The 21,533-nt window shown below is 40.1% G+C and overlaps 1 protein-coding gene across 2 annotated transcripts in view; it reads right to left on the bottom strand.

The window, feature by feature from the left end:
• Positions 1-21,533, bottom strand: part of FANK1 (fibronectin type III and ankyrin repeat domains 1) — a 143,822-nt gene that overhangs the window by 38,538 nt on the left and 83,751 nt on the right. For both annotated transcript variants that reach the window (XM_077126388.1, XM_077126389.1), the window contains exons 2-3: positions 14,382-14,559; positions 708-832 (exon numbers count right to left, since the gene is read on the bottom strand). In XM_077126388.1, coding sequence (XP_076982503.1) covers positions 708-832; positions 14,382-14,559 — 303 coding nt within the window. The remainder of the gene's footprint in view (positions 1-707; positions 833-14,381; positions 14,560-21,533) is intronic.

Here is a 21,533-nt window from a genome sequence, read left to right as displayed (position 1 = left end):
GAAACCTTGCCCAGCCCAAACCCCAAGGCCCATTTCCTAAGAGACGCCACTCTACCCTTTGGTACCAAATGGGTACTAACATGGTAGTCCTGGCACAAAAACAGCTTTCCTATTCTGTCAAAGTATAATTAGAGTTCCCTTATGTTGTGGCAGGACCTAGCCAACAAACAATGTTATCAAAGCATGTACCAGTGGAATAGATTCCATCAACAGATGAATAAATACAAAAAACGAGGTATACCCATACAATGGAATATTACTCAGCCATAAAAATGAATGAAGTTCTGATGCAAGAAACAACATGGATGAACCTTGAAAACCATATGTTGATTGAAAGAAGCTGGACACAAAAGGAAACATAATGTATAATTCCACATATATGAAATACATAGAATAAGCAAATTCATAGAGACAGAAAGTAAAGTACAGGTTACCAAGGACTGGGAGGGAAGATAAGGGAGTTACCGTTTAATAGTGGCAGAGTTTCTGTTTGGGGTAGAATGCAGTTAGATGAAAACATTGGAGTAATGGATGGTGGTGAGGGTAGCACAACATTTCAAATGCAGTTAATGCCACTGAATTGTCCACAATTAAAAATAAAAGAGTAGTTTCTGCTCCCAGTATGGCCAAGCAAAAGAGCATTTTTACCTCTGAATTGCTTCTTATCTTCATTTATCTTGAAGAGCCTTAGAGTTTTGTGTACTCACTGGTTGTAGCTACTGAGATGACTGGGCTGTACGCGTATTCCCCCGAGGGGCTGGTGACCTTCAGTCGAAACCGATACAGCGTCCTGGGTTCCAAACCTTCTACCACGTGCTTTGTTGCATATCCCCTACACAGCAGGAAGACACACATGCTGATAACACCAGCTAATCCAATTAGTGTGCTCTGATAAATTATTGGAGCAGATGGAAAAATGTTTGAGTACTATTTCCAGCACAGTCTGATCTCAGTTCCCCATACTAGACTGAACTTTTCAAGAGCAAGGGACAAGTTCCACATACCACCTCTATCCCTCCCAGCACATGCCCTCTCTATTACCCAAATACTTAGCCCCACGCCTGACACATAACTGCACACAATTTTGTACTTTGGAGAAATAATCTCGTTAACCTGTGACGTCTGTTCTCAGATGATAAAACTTCACATTTGTAAGATAAGAAAGGCAGTCAAAGAGGATATATGCAATTTTCAAGGGGGGGGTCTTTGAGTGGGAGAGACTCTCTGAGGGTGGTATCCCTATTTGCATGCAAAATTTAAGAAGAGGATCTGAAGAAGCAAAATGCGTGAATACCTGTAAAATATGAGACACTTCACAGCACAGTTCAGGCATCAGACAGCTCACACAAGAAACAACTCTAACCTCATGCCACGTGCTTAAGTTCATCTAGGAATGTTGTGGAAAATAGATGCAGAACACTTCTGAAATAGATAACTGATTCAAAGCTAGCAATAGAAGTCCACATGCTCCAGAGGGAGGCATTACTAAATCTAATCATTTGGAACCTGTACAATGCGCACCATGGAATGCAGTTAGGCAGTATGCCTGCCTTCTCAGGAGACGCTGGGATCTAGCAGAGGTGCTAAGTTCCCATCCCTCTGCTCGCAATGCAGCTCCCAGGGGCCTGGCATGATTTTTGGGATATCAGTCTCCAAAAGTCGACAGGGTTCTATGTATTTTGCAATACTTCAAAAAAACCTCAGTTATCCTTTGCTGCCAAAAATCTTTATTGGTATCTGACTCAATTCCATGTATCCTTTTTCAAATCCTATATCTAAATTTTTCTTTTCTCATACCTCAGAGGCTTAATTTTTGAGGTTTCTTTCTTTTTCTCTCTTTCTTTCTTTGTGTTCCCCTCCAGCTCTCTCTTCTCTCCTGATTTGACAACCAGCATAGGCCTTGCTCACCTCCCTTCAGAAGCTTCTCTAAAGCTCCTTGGACTTCAAGTGTACCACTGTTTTCTCTAATATTTTTTGTCTCTAATCTTTCTTTCATTCTTGGAGGATTCTCCACAGAGACTAGGACCACACTTTGGGATTCACAACTAATTTGAAGGATGTTTATTTGCAACATAAGCAGCTATACATCAATTCCATTGCATATAACACAGCAAACACATCTAATGCCGATTACTTGTAAGCTAGCCCAGGGATGTAGCCCTGAACCAGCTTAGGGCAGAGATGAATCTGTTGAATAGCAAGAAGATGGGCAGTCAAGAGCAACAGGGAAGTAACAGCTGAGTGGGGCTGAAATGACTGACAGCCCCTGGGTTAGCATTGTTACTGATAAAAGCTCACCTGAAAACGTGGCTTTAAATCTGGGCCAGGTGAGCATATTAACACCTCACCCATAGATAGCCTCACTAGCTCCCTCCCAGTCTTTCCCCAGCAGGGCAGGCAAAGAGTAGACTGCATGGGCTGGAGAGCCGACCCAACATGAGCTCTGGAGACAGGAGAATCCCACAGATAAGACCCAAAAGTTCTTCTAAGTTCCTTGTCCCAAACTTACCCATCAAAGTAGTTAACCCCTCTGCTGGGAGGAGCATGGGAGGGCAGAGAGGCCCCAGGAGAGCAGTGCAGGTCTCTCCAAGTCAGAAACAGGCTGAGGCACTTTCCTAAGAGATGGGTCAATGCTTTCCAGGCAGACAGACAAGAGGAATAATGGCCCAGGTAGGAGGAGAAAGGAATGCTGGACTGGAAGGATGTGGAATTATTGAGGAATGGAATGATCCAGTAGGGCCTGGCTACAGAGATGTCAGACCAGACAAATCTAGATATGTATGCCTGAAAGGAGAGCCACAGTTAAAGCTGACAACCAAAAAAAAAAAATTTTTTTTTAAGTTGAAAATAATTATAAATACCCTTTTCCTTTGTTTCTCCCCCCTTATTGTTTATCCAAAATATAAAATGTCTGAAAGGAGAGCCTCAGTTAAAGCTGACAACCAAAAAAAAAATTTTTTTTAAGTTGAAAATAATTATAAATACCCTTTTCCTTTGTTTCTCCCCTCTTATTGTTTATCCAAAATATAAAATGTCAGGTTGAAACAAAGTCCTGACCACTGTGATTCCTTTTTCATATCACAAGCTACTTCAGGCACCAAAAGCTAAAAGACTTTTTAGTTATAGGTATAACATAGAGCCAAGCAAGAGACTAAGGGTATTTAAGCACTTCTGACCATTTGTCTAAGCTTTCCTGCTCTTTGCCAGTGAATTTCTAACTGATATCTTTGCTTGAAGCACATTTCTTTTCACATAAAAGAAGTCATACATGGTAGACTATCAGTCAAGTGAGCTCTAACCATCCTACCCATCTCTACACATCTGTGTGACTCTTTCACAGAGATAGAATATTTCCTCTCCCTTTGAATAGGGTGGAACGTGGCAGAAGTGTTGCCATGCTGATTCAGGCTTAGGCCTTACAATGCCTAGAAACTTCTGCTTCTGCTGCCCTGGAAGCTAGTCACCATGAAGTTCAAATTCCCTGCTGGAGAGAGAGGCGACCTGGAAGTTGAAAGACAATGGAGGGAGATAAAGAAGTCCAGTCCACCGCCAGCTTCCTAGCCACTTCAGTCAAGGTATTAGACACATAAGTGAAGTCATTTGGATCCTCTGACCTCAACTGAACTGCCCCAGGCAATGGGGCATCCCCATACTACCCAGATTGCAGAACCATGACCAAACACATGATTGTGTTGCTTTAAGTTTTGGGTGCTTTGTTTTGCAGCAATAGATAACTGATACATCATGTATCAAAAAAGAGAAACTGTAAGAAAAACAGTGAAGAAATAATACCGATTCTTACCATTAAGAAAAACATATGAATCAAGAAACCAAGAAAATAGAAAAGTATTAAGAATCGATATAAATACTTTTACCATGAAAGTGAAAGTCTAGAACCAAGGTAAATATTTAGAAAAACTATAATAGCTTTAAAAAAAATCCATAAAATATATTAGTGGGGCCTTCCAGAGAAGATGGCGGCTTATTAAGACGCGCGGGTCTTAGTTCCTCCTCCAGAACAGCTACTAAAGAAATAGAAATGGTACAAAACAGCTCCCGGAGCCACGACAGAGATCAAAAAGACAGCGTACCCCATCCTGGAACGGCGGAACCAGCTGGGAGAATCTGCTGCGGTAAGATCCCTGAGGGGCGCGCGCTTCCCCGGGCCGTGGTGGCTGGGGGCTGGAGCCCCTCCCTCCCTCCTTCTCAGGCCGACTGGGAGATTTGGACAGGCAGTCCCCTCAAGCCGCGGTGGCCGGCGCCCCCCGCCATGTGCAGCCTCCCAAGCCGGTTGGGAGATCCGGATCGGCACTCCCCCAAGCCGCTTCGGCTGGCGACCCTCTGCCACAGCGAGAGTCTTCCAAAGTTAAAGGAGCCACAGCATCTTTTACTGGTGGGACCCGCAGACAGATGAGCGCCACATACTGGGCAGGATAAGAAAAACAGAGCCCAGAGATTTCACAGGAAAATCTTTAAACCTGCTGGGTCCCACACCCAGGGAAATCTGATTAAAATGCCCAGACGCCAACAAAAGATAACGGATCACGCTCAGAAAATTGAAGATATGGCCCAGTCAAAGGAACAAACCAATAGTTCAAATGAGATACAGGAGCTGAGACAACTAATTCTGAATATACGAACAGAAATGGAAAACCTCCTCAAAAACCAAATCAATAAATTGAGGGAGGACATGAAGAAGACATGGGCTGAACAAAAGGAAGAAATGGAAAGTCTGAAAAAACAAATCACAGAACTTATGGGAGTGAAGGACAAAGTAGAAAAGATGGAAAAAACAATGGATACCTACAATGGTAGATTTAAAGAGACAGAGGCTAGAATTAGTGAACTGGAGGATGGAACATCTGAATTCCAAAAAGAAACAGAAACTATAGGGAAAAGAATGGAAAAATTTGAGCAGGGGATCAGGGAACTGAATGATAATATGAAGCACACAAATATACATGCTGTGGGTGTTCCAGAAGGAGAAGAGAAGGGAAAAGGAGGAGAAAAACTAATGGAAGAAATTATCACTGAAAATTTCCCAACTCTTATGAAGGACCTAAAATTACAGATCCAAGAAGTGCAGCACACCCTAAAGAGAATAGACCCAAATAGGCATTCTCCAAGACACTTACTAGTTAGAATGTCAGAGGTCAAAGAGAAAGAGAGGATCTTGAAAGCAGTAAGAGAAAAACAATCCATCACATACAAGGGAAACCCAATAAGACTATGTGTAGATTTCTCAGCAGAAACCATGGAAGCTAGAAGACAGTGGGATGATATATTTAAATTACTAAAAGAGAAAAACTGCCAACCAAGACTCCTATAACCAGAAAAATTATCCTTCAAAAATGAGGGAGAAATTAGAACATTTTCAGACAAAAAGTCACTGAGAGAATTTGTGACCAAGAGACCAGCTCTGCAAGAAATAGTAAAGGGAGCACTAGAGTCAGATACGAAAAGACAGAAGAGAGAGGCATGGAGAAGAGTGTAGAAAGAAGAAGATTATATATATCATATCAGATATGATATATATAATACAAAAGGCAAAATGGTAGAGGAAAATATTACCCAAACAGTAATATCACTAAATGTTAATGGACTGAATTCCCCAATCAAAAGACATAGACTGGCAGAATGGATTGAAAAACAGGATCCTTCTATATGCTGTCTACAGGAAACACATCTTAGACCCAAAGATAAACATAGGTTGAAAGTGAAAGGTTGGGAAAAGATATTTCATGCAAATAACAACCAGAAAAGAGCAGGAGTAGCTATACTAATATCCAACAAATTAGACTTCAAATGTAAAACAGTTAAAAGAGACAAAGAAGGACACTATCTACTAATAAAAGGAACAATTAAACAAGAAGACATAACAATCATAAATATTTATGCACCGAACCAGAATGCCCCAAAATACATGAAGAATACACTGCAAACACTGAAAAGGGAAATAGACACATATACCATAATAGTTGGAGACTTCAATTCACCACTCTCATCAATGGACAGAACATCTAGACAGAGGATCAATAAAGAAATAGAGAATTTGAATATTACAATAAATGAGCTAGACTTAACAGACATTTATAGGACATTACATCCCACAACAGCAGGATACATCTTTTTCTCAAGTGCTCATGGATCATTCTCAAAGATAGACCATGTGCTGGGTCACAAAGTAAGTCTTAACAAATTTAAAAAGATTGAAATCATACACAACACTTTCTCGGATCATAAAGGAATGAAGTTGGAAATCAATAATAGGCGGAGTGCCAGAAAAATCACAAATATGTGGAGGCTCAACAACACACTCTTAAACAACGAGTGGGTCAAGGAAGAAATTGCAAGAGAAATTAGCAAATATCTCGAGGCGAATGAAAATGAAAACACAACATATCAAAACCTATGGGACGCAGCAAAGGCAGTGCTAAGAGGGAAATTTATTGCCCTAAATGCCTATATCAGAAAAGAAGAAAAGGCAAAAATGCAGGAATTAACTGTCCAGTTGGAAGAACTGGAGAAAGAACAGCAAACGAACCCCAAAGCAAGCAAAAGGAAAGAAATAACAAAGATTAGAGCACAAATAAATGAAATTGAAAACAATAGAGAAAATCAATAAGACCAGAAGTTGGTTCTATGAGAAAATCAATAAGATTGATGGGCCCTTAGCAAGATTGACAAAAAGAAGAAGAGAGAGGATGCAAATAAATAAGATCAGAAATGGAAGAGGAGACATAACCACTGACCTCACAGAAATAAAGGAGGTAATAACAGGATACTATGAACAACTTTACGCTAATAAACACAACAATTTAGATGAAATGGACGGGTTCCTAGAAAGGCATGAACAACCAACTTTGACTCAAGAAGAAATAGATGACCTCAACAAACCAATCACAAGTAAAGAAATTGAATCAGTCATTCAAAAGCTTCCTAAAAAGAAAAGTCCAGGACCAGACGGCTTCACATGTGAATTCTATCAAACATTCCAGAAAGAATTAGTACCAACTCTCCTCAAACTCTTCAAAAAAATCAAAGTGGAGGGAAAGCTACCTAATTCATTCTATGAAGCCAACATCACCCTCATACCAAAACCAGGCAAAGATATTACAAAAAAAGGAAACTACAGACCAATCTCTCTAATGAATATAGATGCAAAAATCCTCAATAAAATTCTAACAAATCGAATCCAACAACAAATTAAAAGAATTATACATCATGACCAAGTAGGATTCATCCCAGGTATGCAAGGATGGTTCAACATAAGAAAATCAATTATGTTGAAGATCATATCAACCATATCAACAAATCAAAGCAGAAAAATCACATGATCATCTCAATTGAAGCAGAGAAGGCATTTGACAAGATTCAACATCCTTTCCTGTTGAAAACACTTCAAAAGATAGGAATACAAGGGAACTTTCTTAAAATGATAGAGGGAATATATGAAAAACCCACAGCTAATATCATCCTCAATGGGGAAAAAGTGAAAACTTTCCCCCTAAGATCAGGAACAAGACAAGGATGTCCATTATCACCACTATTATTCAACATCATGTTGGAGGTTCTAGCCAGAGCAATTAGACAAGAAAAAGAAATACAAGGCATCAAAATTGGAAAGGAAGAAGTAAAACTATCACTGTTTGCAGACGATATGATACTATACGTCGAAAACCCGGAAGAATCCACAACAAAACTACCAGAGCTAATAAATGAGTACAGCAAAGTAGCAGGTTACAAGATTAACATTCAAAATCTGTATCATTTCTATACACCAGCAATGAACAAGCTGAGGGGGAAATCAAGAAACGAATCCCATTTACAATTGCAACTAAAAGAATAAAATACCTAGGAATAAATTTAACTAAAGAGATAAAAACTTATACAAAGAAAACTACAAAAAACTGTTAAAAGAAATCACAGAAGACCTAAATAGATGGAAGGGCATACTGTGTTCATGGATTGGAAGACTAAATATAGTTAAGATGTCAATCCTACCTAAATTGATTTACAGATTCAATGCCATACCAATCAAAATCCCAACAACTTATTTTTCAGAAATAGAAAAACCAATAAGCAAATTTATCTGGAAGGGCAGGGTGCCCCGAATTGCTAAAAGTATCTTGAGGAAAAAAAACGAAACTGGAGGTCTCACACTGCCGGACTTTAAGGCGTATTATGAAGCCAAAGTGGTCAAAACAGCATGGTATTGGCATAAAGATAGATATATCGACCAATGGAATCGAATAGAGTGCTCAGATATAGACCCTCTCATCTATGGACATTTGATCTTTGATAAGGCAGTCAAGCCAACTCACCTGGGACAGAACAGTCTCTTCAATAAATGGTGCCTAGAGAACTGGATATCCATATAGAAAAGAATGAAAGAGGACCCATATCTCACACCCTATACAAAAGTTAACTCAAAATGGATCAAAGATCTAAATATTAGGTCTAAGACCATAAAACAGTTAGAGGAAAATGTAGGGAGATATCTTATGAAACTTACAATTGGAGGCGGTTTTATGGACCTTAAACCTAAAGCAAGAGCACTGAAGAAGGAAATAAATAAATGGGAGCTCCTCAAAATTAAACACTTTTGTGCATCAAAGAAATTCATCAAGAAAGTAGAAAGACAGCCTACACAATGGGGGACAATATTTGGAAACGACATATCAGATAAAGGTCTAGTACCCAGAATTTATAAAGAGATTGTCCAACTCAACAACAAAAAGACAGCCAACCCAATTACAAAATGGGAAAAAGACTTGAACAGACACCTCTCAGAAGAGGAAATACAAATGGCCAAAAGGCACATGAAGAGATGCTCAATGTCCCTGGCCATTAGAGAAATGCAAATCAAAACCACAATGAGATATCATCTCACACCCACCAGAATGGCCATTATCAACAAAACAGAAAATGACAAGTGCTGGAGAGGATGCAGAGAAAGAGGCACACTTATCCACTGTTGATGGGAATGTCAAATGATGCAACTACTGTGGAAGGCAGTTTGGCGGTTCCTCAAAAAACTGAATATAGAATTGCCATACGACCCCGCGATACCATTGCTAGGTATCTACTCAAAGGACTTAAGGGCAAAGACACAAATGGACATTTGCACACCAATGTTTATAGCAGCATTATTTACAATTGCAAAGCGATGGAAACAGCCAAAATGTCCATCAACAGACGAGTGGCTAAACAAACTGTGGTATATACATACAATGGAATATTATGCAGCTTTAAGACAGGATAAACTTATGAAGCATGTAATAACATGGATGGACCTAGAGAACATTATGCTGAGTGAGTCTAGCCAAAAACTAAAGGACAAATACTGTATGGTCCCACTGATGTGAACCGACATTCGAGAATAAACTTGGAATATGTCATTGGTAGCAGAGACCAGCAGGAGTTAGAAACAGGGTAAGATAATGGGTAATTGGAGCTGAAGGGATACAGACTGTGCAACAGGACTAGATACAAAAACTCAAAAATGGACAGCACAATACTACCTAATTGCAATGTAATTATGTTAAAACACTGAATGAAGCTGCATCTGAGCTATAGTTTTTGTTTGTTTGTTTGTGTTTTTTGTTTTTTTCTTTTTCCTTTTTTTAATATATTTTTATTTTTATTATTTTTATTTTTTTCTCTATATTATCATTCTATATCTTTTCTGTTGTTTTGCTAGTTCTTATCCTAAATCGATGCAAATGTACTAAGAAATGATGATCATACATCTATGTGATGATATTAAGAATTATTGATTGCATATGTAGAATAGAATGATTTCTAAATGTTGTTAGTTAATTTTTTTTAATTAATAAAAATATATATATATATATATATATTAGTGGGGCACAAATTAGTCCCATGAGTAGGTGGATTTTATCCTAAGTGAGCACAGGTCCATAAAAGCTTAGATATTTGAGTCACAGAAACTGAGGCCTCAGAATTTGTGGCAACTGAAAAGATCTTTAGGAGCTCAAAGAGAACTATAATATCCAAGCCTCAATGGAATTTAATGCCAGTTGTCAAAGACTTAAAGTTTTAGGCTAAAATAAAACAAAAAGAAGACCCAATAAAATCCAGTATTGCTAAATATAATAAAATCACTCTGAAGCATATAGTACCTTCTTAACCCTTGTAAAGGGAAATAACAGAATGGTGTTTAAAAAAACAGACGTTCCTGAGCACATTTATCAGGAGACTAGAGGCTTTCACAACATCAATAGAGATGGCCCCAAAGAGAGTACCAAAGACACAGCAGGGATCTGGGATGCAACTGCCCATTGGGCTACTCCACAATGATTCCAATCTAGACCTGCCTAGACATGAGAGCTTAAAGAAAAGAAGAATCTTAGGACCATTTTCACATTAGAGGAAAATATTTTTAAAATAAAAATAGTACCCTTATTTTTGTTATCATTCAGCAAAATTTTATATAAGAGCTGAGGGAATATAAATCATAATAACTGAATACTGAAAGGCCCAAGGACTCTTTTCTGTCTACACTCACTAGCCTAGCATTCCAATCCAGTCTCCCAATGATGACTTGGAAATCTGTCTCCAGTTCAGACCTCTCTCCAGCCTGGTCTTCCACAATTGGCTCCTTGGCAACTCTGCTCAGATGTCTGGCGGTCCAAACCTAAGCTTCTACTCCACACACATTGTTCCCCTTCGGTGGCTGCTCAGGCCAAAACCTTGACACCATCTGTGAAAGACTGGATTACTGTTCACTAATTTTGGTGCCCTGTCCAAGGATTCTACATCCTTGCCCTGTTGACTATAGACAGGCCATATGACTTGCTTCCAAGAAGCAAATTGGTATGAGCAGAAGGAAAGTGTGCTATTCTTCAAATAGCAGTGTGCCATGCTCTCGTTCCCCACTCCCCCATGACGGACCATGCTGCAGACAGAGGCAGCTGTATCAGCTGGGCAGTGGAGCCAAGACAATACAGAACAGGGCCATGGCCAACCCACAGTGGGCATTCTGCATGAGAAATGGCCCTCCATTGTTGTAAGTGGTGGAATCTGGCCTGCCCTGGCCATTACATGGTGCTTGACTGCCCTCCTTCTTGCACATCCCATCTCAAGTCCACCAGCAAAATATTTTATTCTAGTTTTAAAACACATGCTAAATTCTAACCCTTCCCACACTCTGGCTTATTACTCTCACCTGAATTACTACAAATTCTCCTCATTAGCCCGCCCTGCTGCTTGCTGCCTTGCTTCCTAAAACCTATTCTCAGCTCCATAGGCAGAATGATCTTCACAAAACACAAGCCAGATCATGCCAATCTTTTGGCATGTGCCAAATGGCTTTGCCCATCTCACTCAGAGTAAAAGCCCTTCTTTCTCTGCCCTCATTCCCAACAACTCTTCTTGTTAACTCCACTTCCCAATGATCCTGGGACACGCTAGGCACATTCTCACCCGAAGGCTTCTGTACTGGCTGTTCCCTCTGCCCAGGATGTTGTCCCCCTAGATATTCTCAAGGCTCCAGATAGCCCTCACTTGCTTCCAGTCTTTAATCGGAAGTTACCTTCTCAGAAGGACCTTTGTCATCTCCACTCAGGCCCCCAACGTGTCCTGCCCAACAGACTATGCCCACTGCCCCATGCACTATGAATTCTTATTTACCTCATTTATTGTTGTTCTCCTTGATCATGAGGGAGGAAATTTTGTCTGTTTGTCCAGTGCTGCATCCCCAGTACCCAGAGCAGGGTCTGGCACAGGGTAGGTACTCCACAGTATAAGCTGACTGAATGAATGAAATGCAGGAAGAGGACACCAATTATCACAGGAACTTAGATGGGGCAGACAGCAGGACAGTAAGGACAGTTTCTTAGTGGAGTGGAACTGACTTGGCTTAAGGATGGCCATAAGAAAGGAGGAGCTGGAAGGAAGTTCCTTATGAACAGGGAAAAGAGCTAAGCACGTATACAGAAAAAGTCCAGGCACACTTAAAGGATAGAAGTAGAATGAATTGAAGGGTTTATGCTCAGAAGTAAGATGTGACAAGAAGGCAGGTCGTAAGCAAAACTTGAGAAGCATCAACTTTAGCCAAAGAAGTCAAACCTTTATCCTTCAAGGAATGGAGATTCACTGAAGACTCTATGACAAAAGGAAGATGAAAAAGAAAATGAACTTAGCAAGACAGAAGGAAGGGACAGAAGGCAAGGAAAAAGGGTCAAGTACAATTCATTCAACTAACAAATATGCTAAACACTTATAGGGACTGGGGCTACAGCAATGAACTAGCCTGGAAATGGAACTTCGAAATGCCCGGTTCTAAGCACAAATATTCCAAGCCTGATATTGGGTAGGACCAGCAGAAAGAGCAAGGTGGGGTAGGGACTAGGGGAGGAGTAAAGAGAAGAACTGAAAAGGGAGAAATCACAAAACTAGGTAACTGGTTGTGAGAAGCCAAGAAGAGCACAAGTCAAAGATGACTCTGCCCATCCAAGCCTGGCTGGTGGCAGAAATGAACAGAAATTGATGAGACAGGAGAAGTTCTTAAATCCACAGTCCCAACGTCAGATATTCTAGATAATTGCTAGGCATTTCCTACTTTTAATGACACCTAGAGAGAGTGATCTAACAGAGCAAAAGAGGTCACGATTACGACAGTCTATTTCTGCCACCTAGTGTCTAGGGTTTATGCTGCATAACTCTCCGAGGGACCAGTAGAGACGTTCACACCCACACTCAGAGTTGGTGTTCCGGGGCTTTGCTGCGAGCAATGCCGGGCTGTTGTCCTGGGGTAACCTGCAGGCTGACAGCACATGGGCTCTGAGGGAAACGCAAATGAGCAGCCAGACACATGGGGCTGGGGGCCAGGTAAGGCTGCCTACCTGGCCTCCCAGCAAAGAGGACATACAGGAGCATGCAGGACTGTCCCACTTAACATTCCCAAGCATGGCTTGTGGTACCCGGGAAATGGGGAAAATAAATGATGTCTTTTTCTTTCTCCATAGAAATACTTATAAATATCATGATTCATGCTTTTAGGTGGAAATCACCTAAAAGTCACCTAACACATGACACGATTAAAATAACATTGTCAAGTAGTCAGGCCAAGAATCATTTTCACATGAGAACTACATTTCAGATAAAGCAAACATCTTTTTTTCCAGGTACAGAGATAACATATCATCACTGAGATTACAGTGGAAGCCTTTGTATACACACTCACATGGCACTTTCATCACAATGCCACCTTGAGAAAACGCCGATGTCCTTGTGGTGATGGAAGAGTTTTCTTTCTTGACTCCATCAATGTCCATACCTTAATTGTGGTGTTGCACTATAGTTTTACAAGATGCTACCGTTGGGGAAAAATGAGTAAAGGGACTCTGGGATCTACATATGCTTTCTTACAACTGCATGTAAATCTAAAATGATCTCAAAATAAAAAGTTATATTAAAAAACATATCTGTATCTCATCATGGCATTCCTGAGTCAGAGAACCAGCATCATTTTGTAAGGAGCAACATTGTCATACGGAAGAAATAAGCCAGAGTTAACATAAAGACTAAGGACAAAATGACTTATTGATTATCCCCATTGCATCTGTTTATTTATTCATGCAACAAATATTCTGAGGGCCTACTTCATGCCAGGCACTGTCAAGGAGCTGAGGAGAGGCTGCTGAGCAAGCAGGGATCTTATCTGTTTCTCACTGAGTTTATGTGCCTGGGGAGACAGATAAGGAACAAGCCAACACACAGAATAATTCCACGCAGACCTGGGTGTTATATAACACATGAAATAAGGTCATGGGGCAAAGAGAGCCTGGAAGGGAAGACAGCTACTTTAGAGGGGATATTTGATGTGCTGCTATGTGAATGGTGCATAGACACAAGTCATCTGAAAATTGGGAAGCACGTTCTAGGGAAAGGCAACAAGAAATCCCTGACGTGCAGACCCTCATGGCCTGGTAGAGGCTGAGAGGGGGTGGCCAGTGTGGCAAGGGAGAGTTGGCAGAGGAGCCAGTGCCATGACATGAGGTCAGGGAATTTGACAAGTTTATGTCCCACATCTGTGAACAAAATCGCCTCGTGGGAAACCCTTCTCCTTTTATCAAACTACCTTTTAATTCTATCTCTATACTTTAGATTTTTAAAATATACCATTAGAATATTTCTGAAGGCAAAGAAGCTCTCAGAGACCTAGGATGTTTCATTCCTAAATTACTGCTAAAGCTTTTTGTCCAAAAATTATAATTCATAAAGAGTATGAAAATAAATTACGTTGACTCATTCTTTAATTTCAAAACAAGTAGTGGCTTCTTAGAGACAACAGAAATCACTCCTGCTAATCAGGAAATGAAAGCAAAATTTAAGCAAGTCAACATTGCACCTACGTATAAATGATGCCATAAGTGTGCATTCTGGGGTCTTCTTCTTCAATGGAAAACCTGCACCATTGCTCCTGGGGTCCTTGCCGTTTAGCTTTCTTTTCAAGATCCCAGTACAATTCAATGCTGTGATGAGTCACTTTGCCCACAACAGGTGGGTGAGGCTTTGAGGATGGTGTGATTCCTACAAAAGAAAGGTACAGTATTTCAGACACAATTTCCATAAGGAAGGGAGCCCCCACTGAGTGTGTTACAGTTTCTCAGGGATAGGCGGACACATAAACATACTTCCCAGGGGCTTGAAAAGATGGATACAAAAATCAGCTGACATAGTGAGCGACCATGTTCTTTAATGAGCAGATTGTACCACACTTGTCAATACCATACATCACCTGTGGCCCTGCCTAAACATTGGTCAACATATTAAACTAACGAGGTTGCTCTTTGAACTGATGAAACCCAGTTTGCTGCTATAATCCTTCAGTGAACCAGCTGGCAAAGATACCATAAACAAAGCCAAGAGACCAATGGCATACCTGCTCCCAAGAGCAGCAGCATAGATGAGAAAGGTTGGTGTCCATTACATATAAAAACCTCTTACAAACTGACCCGAAAAAAAAAAAAGGCTTGTAAAACTAGGAAACCAGGCAAAGACAAGCAACATACAAACAGCAAATACAGTTGGTCAACATGATACACGAAAAAAAAACTTATACTCCCTTAATGGTCACACAGTTTACGGGGTTTATTTTATTTCGGTCAGTCTCAATTAAAAAGACACATAACAAGACTTCCGGGCCAAGATGGCAGCTTAACAATGTGCGCATTTTAGTTCATCCTCCAGAACAACTACTAAATAACCAGAAACTGTACAGAACAGCTCCTGGGGCCACGTCAGTGAACGGACACTCAGCGTACCCCAGTCTGGAGCAGCTGGATCGGCTGCGAGGCCCCCAGAACCATGAGTTCCCCAAGCTGTGGCGGCTGGCGCCCTTCCCCCACAGGCTGCTTCCCAGAGGGGAAAGGAAAGAGACTTTACCAGCGGCAGGGGCTGAGCCCAACCAAATGCCAATTGTGGAATTAATTAACAAATTCTGACTACTAAAAATAGGCCCCCAGCTCAGGTGAACCTGGTCAAAGCGAAGGTCACTCATTTTTTCCCCAGTGCCAAGGGGGCAGGGCTGACGGCAAAGAAAAAGAAAAGAAGGAAACAAAGGTTTTTGTGGCTATGTTTCTACAAAGGCTTAACTGCCTTTGGATTCAGTGGCAGGGCTTCCCAGGCTGCAACTGCCCCAGGCATAGGCAGAAACAAGCTCGTTAGAGGGCTTATCTGGAGTCTGTGCCTTCCCCAGGGGAGGGGTGAAGCCCAACTCAGGTGGGATCCATCCCTTGAGGAATTCAGACACCAGGGCTTGGTAATTTGAAGCCATTAAAACCAGCCTACAACCTGTCCTTCTGTCTCCACCACACCCCCAGCAGGGAGAGTCTGCCAAAGTTAAAGGTACCACATCATCTTATGCTGGTGGGACCAGCAGGCAGACAAGCTCCACATACTGGGCCGGATAAGAAAAACAGAGCCCAGAGACTTCACAGGAAAGTCTGTCAACCTGCTGAGTCTCACCCTCAGAGAAAACCGATGCAGGTGACTCTTTGCTCCTGATAGGAGGCCAGTTTGGTCTGGGAAAATCCAGCTGGGGTCTATAATACCTAAGTAGATCCTTCTAAGTGGGTGTGGGGGGAAGGCACCATACAAGCAGGGCAAGAAACAAGAAAACAAGAACTGAAATTTTCTCCTCTGTTAAACAAAACTTATGCTAGAGGTCCAGAAAAAGTTGAACTGAATGTCAAAGAACAGATAGACAACAAATTCACCCAGCAAGAAAATCCTAGGTAAAAGAAGTGAAAGCAATCTCCAGAATAAACTATTTAAGGTAATTAAATGCCTAGACACCAGTAAAAAATGACAAATCACACTAAGAAAACTGAAGATACGGTCCAGTCAAAGGAACAAACCAACAATTCAAATGAGATGCAGGAGCTGAAACAACTAATTCAGAATATACAAACAGACATGGAAAACCTCATCAAAAACCAAATCAATGAATTGAGGGAGGATATAAAGAAGGCAAGGAATAAACAAAAGGAAGAAATCGAAAGTCTGGAAAACAAATCACAGAACTTACGGGAATGAAAGGCACGGTAGAAGAGATGAAAAAAACAATGGAAATCTACAATGGCAGATTTTGAGAGACAGAACATAGGATTAGTGAACTGGAGGATGGAACATCTGAAATCCGGCAAGAAAAAGAAAATATAGAGAAAAAATGGAAAAATACGAGCAGGGACTCAGATAATTGAAAGACAATATGAAGCGCACAGATATACGTGTTGTGGGTATCCCAGAAGGAGAAGAGGAGGGAAAAGGAGGAGAAACAGTAATGGAGGAAATTATCACTGAAAATTTCCCAACTCTTATGAAAGATTTAAAATTACAGATCCAAGAAGTGCAGCATTCCCCAAAGAGAATAGATCCAAATAGATGTACTCCAAGACATTTACTAATCAGAATGTCAGAGGTCAAAGAGAAAGAGAGAATCTTGAAAGCAGCAAGAGTAAAGCAATCTATCACATACAAGGGAAGCCCAATAAGACTATGCATAGATTTCTCAACAGAAACCATGGAGGCGAGAAGACAGTGGGATGATATATTTAAATTATTAAAAGAGAAAAACTGTCAACCAAGAATTCTATATCCAGCAAAACTGTCCTTCAAAAATGAGGGAGAAATTAAAACATTTTCAGACAAAAAAATCGCTGAGAGAATTTGTGACCAAGAGACCAGCTCTGCAAGAAATACTAAAGGGAGCACTAGAGACAGATATGAAAAGACAGAAGAGAGAAGAGATATGGAGAAGAGTGTAGAAAGGAAGACTATGAGTAAAGGTAAAAAGAAGGAAAATTAGATATGACATATAAAATCCAAAAGGCAAAATGGTAGAAGAAAGTACGACCCATGCAGTAATAACACTAAATGTTAATGGATTAAACTCCCCAATCAAAAGACATAGACTGGCAGAATGGATTAAAAAACAGGACCCATCTATATGCTGTCTCTATTCAAAAGACATGCAGGCAAGGACACAAATGGACATTTGCACACCAATGTATATAGCAGCATTATTTACAATTACTAAGAGATGGAAACAGCCAAAATGTCCATCAACAGACAGGTGGCTAAACAACTGTGGTATATAATATGATGAAATATTATGCAGCTGTAAGACAGAATAAAGTTATGAAGTGTGTAACAACACAGATGGACCCTAAGGAGATTATGCTGAGTGTGATTAGCCAAAAACAAAAGGAAAAATACTGTATGGTCTCATGATATGAACTGACATTAGTGAATAAACTTGGAATATTTCGTTGGTAACAGAGACCATCAGGAGACAGAAATAAGGTAAGATATTGGGTAACTGGAGCTGAAAGGATACAGATTGTGCAACAGGACTGAATGTAAAAACTCAGCACAATACTACCTAACTGTAATACAATTATGTTAAAACACTGAATGAAGCTGAATGTGAGAATGATAGAGGGAGGAGGACTGGGGGCATAAATGAAATCAGAAAGAAAGATAGATGATAAAGATTGAGATGGTATAATCTAGGAATGCCTAGAGTGTATAACGATAGTGACTAAATGTACAAATTTTAAAAATGTTTTTTCATGAGGAACAACAAAGGAATGTCAATACTGCAGGGTGCTGAAAATAGATGGTAATATAATATTTTAAAATTTCAACTTATGTGTGAGACTAAAGCAAAAAATGTTTATTTGGTACAAAATTTATATTTTGACTAGTGCATCACCTAATATAACTTATGTAGATAGTTGGTTGAACACCATAAGTACATGGAATCTTGGGTAGGACATGAGATTTTGTTGGTTTGTTCAGGGTGGTGCACCAATGAATCCCAGAGTGATTTGATCAGTGAGTGGAAAAGTATTTACAAAGTCCCCTTCAGGGAATGATGAGATTGGGGGGGGGGGGGGCGGAATTCAACCTTCCTAAGCTTAATTCTTGATATTCTCACATGCGGTGTGGACAACCAAAGCTATAGGCTGAGCCCCCACTCTTGGGGTTTGTTCATATGAAATTTAACCCCACAAAGGATAGGTCAAACCTACTTAAAATTAGGCCTAAGAGTCACTCCCAAGAGAACCTCTTTTGTTGCTCAGATGTGGCCTCTCTCTCCAGCCAACACAACAGCAAACTCACCACCCTCCCCCTGTCTACGTGGGACATGACTCCCAGGGGTGTGGACCTTCCTGGCAACGTGGGACAGAAATCCCAGAATGAGCTGAGACTCAGCATCAAGGGATTGAGAAAAACTCTAGAATGAGCTGAGACTCAGCATCAGGGGATTGAGAAAACCTTCTTGACCAAAAGGGGGAAGAGTGAAATAAGACAAAGTGTCAATGGCTGAGAGATTCCAAATGGAGTCGAGAGTTTATCCTGGAGGTTATTCTTACGCATTAAGTAGATACCACCTTGTTATCCAAGATATAATGGAGAGGCTGGAGAGAATTGCCTGAAAATGTAGAGCTGTGCTCCCATAGCCATGTTTCTTGAAGATGATTGTATGATAGAGCTTCCACGTGTGACTGTGTGATTGTGAAAACCTTGTGTCTGATGCTCCTTTTATCTACCTTGTTAACAGACGAGTAGAACATATGGAATAAAAATAAATAATAGGGGGAACAAATGTTAAAATAAATTTAGTTTGAATTGCTAGTGATCAATGAAAGGGAGGGGTGAGGGTATGGTATGTAAAATTTTTTTTTCTGTTTTCGTTTTATTTTTCTGTTGTCTTTTTATTTCTTTTTCTGAATTGATGCAAATGTTCTAAGAAACGATCATGATGATGAATATGCAACTATGTGATGATATTGTGAATTACTGATTATATATGTAGAATGGAATAAGCATATATTAAGAATGTTTGTGTTTCTTTCTTGTAATTTTTTTTTAATTAATAAAAAATTGAAAAAAAAAGACATGTAACTATTGGGACTAACAATGTAGGGAGATGATACTCTTAAACATTGGTTGTAGGAAAAGATGTATTACAGCCTTTTTAGAAAGCAATATGGCAGCATATATAAAAATTTAGAATGCCTATATCCTTCCATCCAGCCGTCCCAGTCCTGGGGTCTCTCCTGCAGGAATCAGTATGCACGGGGACACACATGGTACACATGAGGACATTGACTGCTACAGTCTGCAAAATGGCAAAACATTATGACCTAGCAATAAGGGCCTTGAGAGCATTTCCATAAGGTATTGTTGAATGAGAAGTCAATATGCAGAGAAAAATATATAATATTATATATTTTTATATAATATTTTACATATATATAAAATATATAGTATCCCCTTTTGGCAAAAGATAACCAAAAAACCCTGTGAAAATTGGGAGCCTAGGAATATGGTACAGCTGGCCCCCAGCAGCTTAGCTGGCAGTTGTTCTGTTTGTTACTTTTACATCCCCTGCTAGATTTTAAGTTCCTTGAGGACTGGGTCCATGTCCTCCACTTCTTTTATTCCCTTCCTTACACCTCAGTGCCCTTCAGGCTGCAAAACATTGTTGACTTATCACATGGGTTCTTCGAAAAGAAAAGCATCTTGTGTTTCCCTCGCATCAAGGACTCAAGTTGCTGACCTGCTGCTGTCAGCAGACGCAGAGCATCTGGCAGCGGGGCCTCAGTGAAGAAGATGGGGCTGCCTGGTCTGGCCCACCCTAGCCCAGGGCCGCCTACAGCCACCAACCTTCTGTGTGTTGAGGTCACTGAATTGTAGCCTGGAAGCTCACTTTTCAATTTTATTTTCCTGATATTCATATAAAGCATGGCACAATAGAATTAGACAAACCTGGGTTTTACTCCAAGCTCTGAAGTTGAGTCAAAAATATTTACTTCAAAGGGTTTTGTGGTGAATAATAATATGTATAAAGTATCTAAACAAATCATGGAATGTTTCATACAATGGAATACTAAAGAGCAGCTAAAATGAACTCGATCTACATGTATCAACACAGATCAAACTCAAAACTTAGTAAGGGAAAAAGGTTGCTAAAAGAAGGAAGGATACATTATACTGCCTATATAAATTTTAGAACAAACAATTCCATAAATTATTTATGGATATACAGATATGTGGTAAAATTTTAAAATGCAGATGGAAAGAATGCACAGTGCCAGAAGAGGGTTATCTCAACAATGCTGTGAAGGGGACCGAGGTTTGAGGGGAGGCGGGAGAGTGTCTGACCAGTAGTCTTTTATTTCTTAAAAGAATATAAAATGTATGATAAAATGTTAACATTTTAAACCCATATGGTAAGTTTGGATGCATTATAATCTGTAATACTTTTTGGCATATTTTAAATATTAATTTTTTAAATAACTAAAGTAAATGGTACACATCACTCTAAAGGACTGCTGGTTTTCTTAGCGAACTTATTTCAATGTTCTAATTACTAATTAACATGTGTGGGGGAGGGAACTAACAAACATCTCCTACATGCTAGACACTGGTCTTTTGGTACAGTACTAGTAATTTCGGCTGGTGAATATAATGATGTCTCACGTCCTCACAACATAACTCCATGATTGAGCAACTCATTTTATTTTCAAAGCCTTCTAAAGCCATTTCAAAGATGAGGATTTTTTTTTTAACACCCAGAAGAATTAGAAACCAAGTGATAATTCTAATCTCAAAGACATCTGGCTTAGAATCACACTAGAAATCAGGATGGGTAATAAATTTTAAAGTCAATGTCAAATTTCAAAAGGGACAAACAAAAGGTTCACCATAAATTGACATAAGGAATAAAAAGCTCATATTCCAAGATATGTAGGTTTCTCAAGCCTTGCTCTTTACTAAGCATTGATACGGGTGAGTCACAAGAGTCCTCCATCGGTGGGCTTGGCACTGGCCATCACTGGTCCACCACCACCCCTGGCACCATGCCCAGTTTCCACTTCCAGACCCTTCCCTGCCATGCATCAGCCCTTCAGGTCTGGTACAGAGCCTGGGAAGGTTTGGTACTTGGAAAGCTGATTTACTGTTACTCTTTTTAAAGAATGGTCCAAATT

Source organism: Tamandua tetradactyla, chromosome 13, assembly GCF_023851605.1.
Source record: "Tamandua tetradactyla isolate mTamTet1 chromosome 13, mTamTet1.pri, whole genome shotgun sequence".
In the NCBI taxonomy this organism is placed as follows: Eukaryota; Metazoa; Chordata; class Mammalia; order Pilosa; family Myrmecophagidae; genus Tamandua; species Tamandua tetradactyla.
The sequence above is the reverse complement of the archived record's forward strand: the minus strand, read 5'-3'. Positions and strand labels throughout refer to the sequence as shown.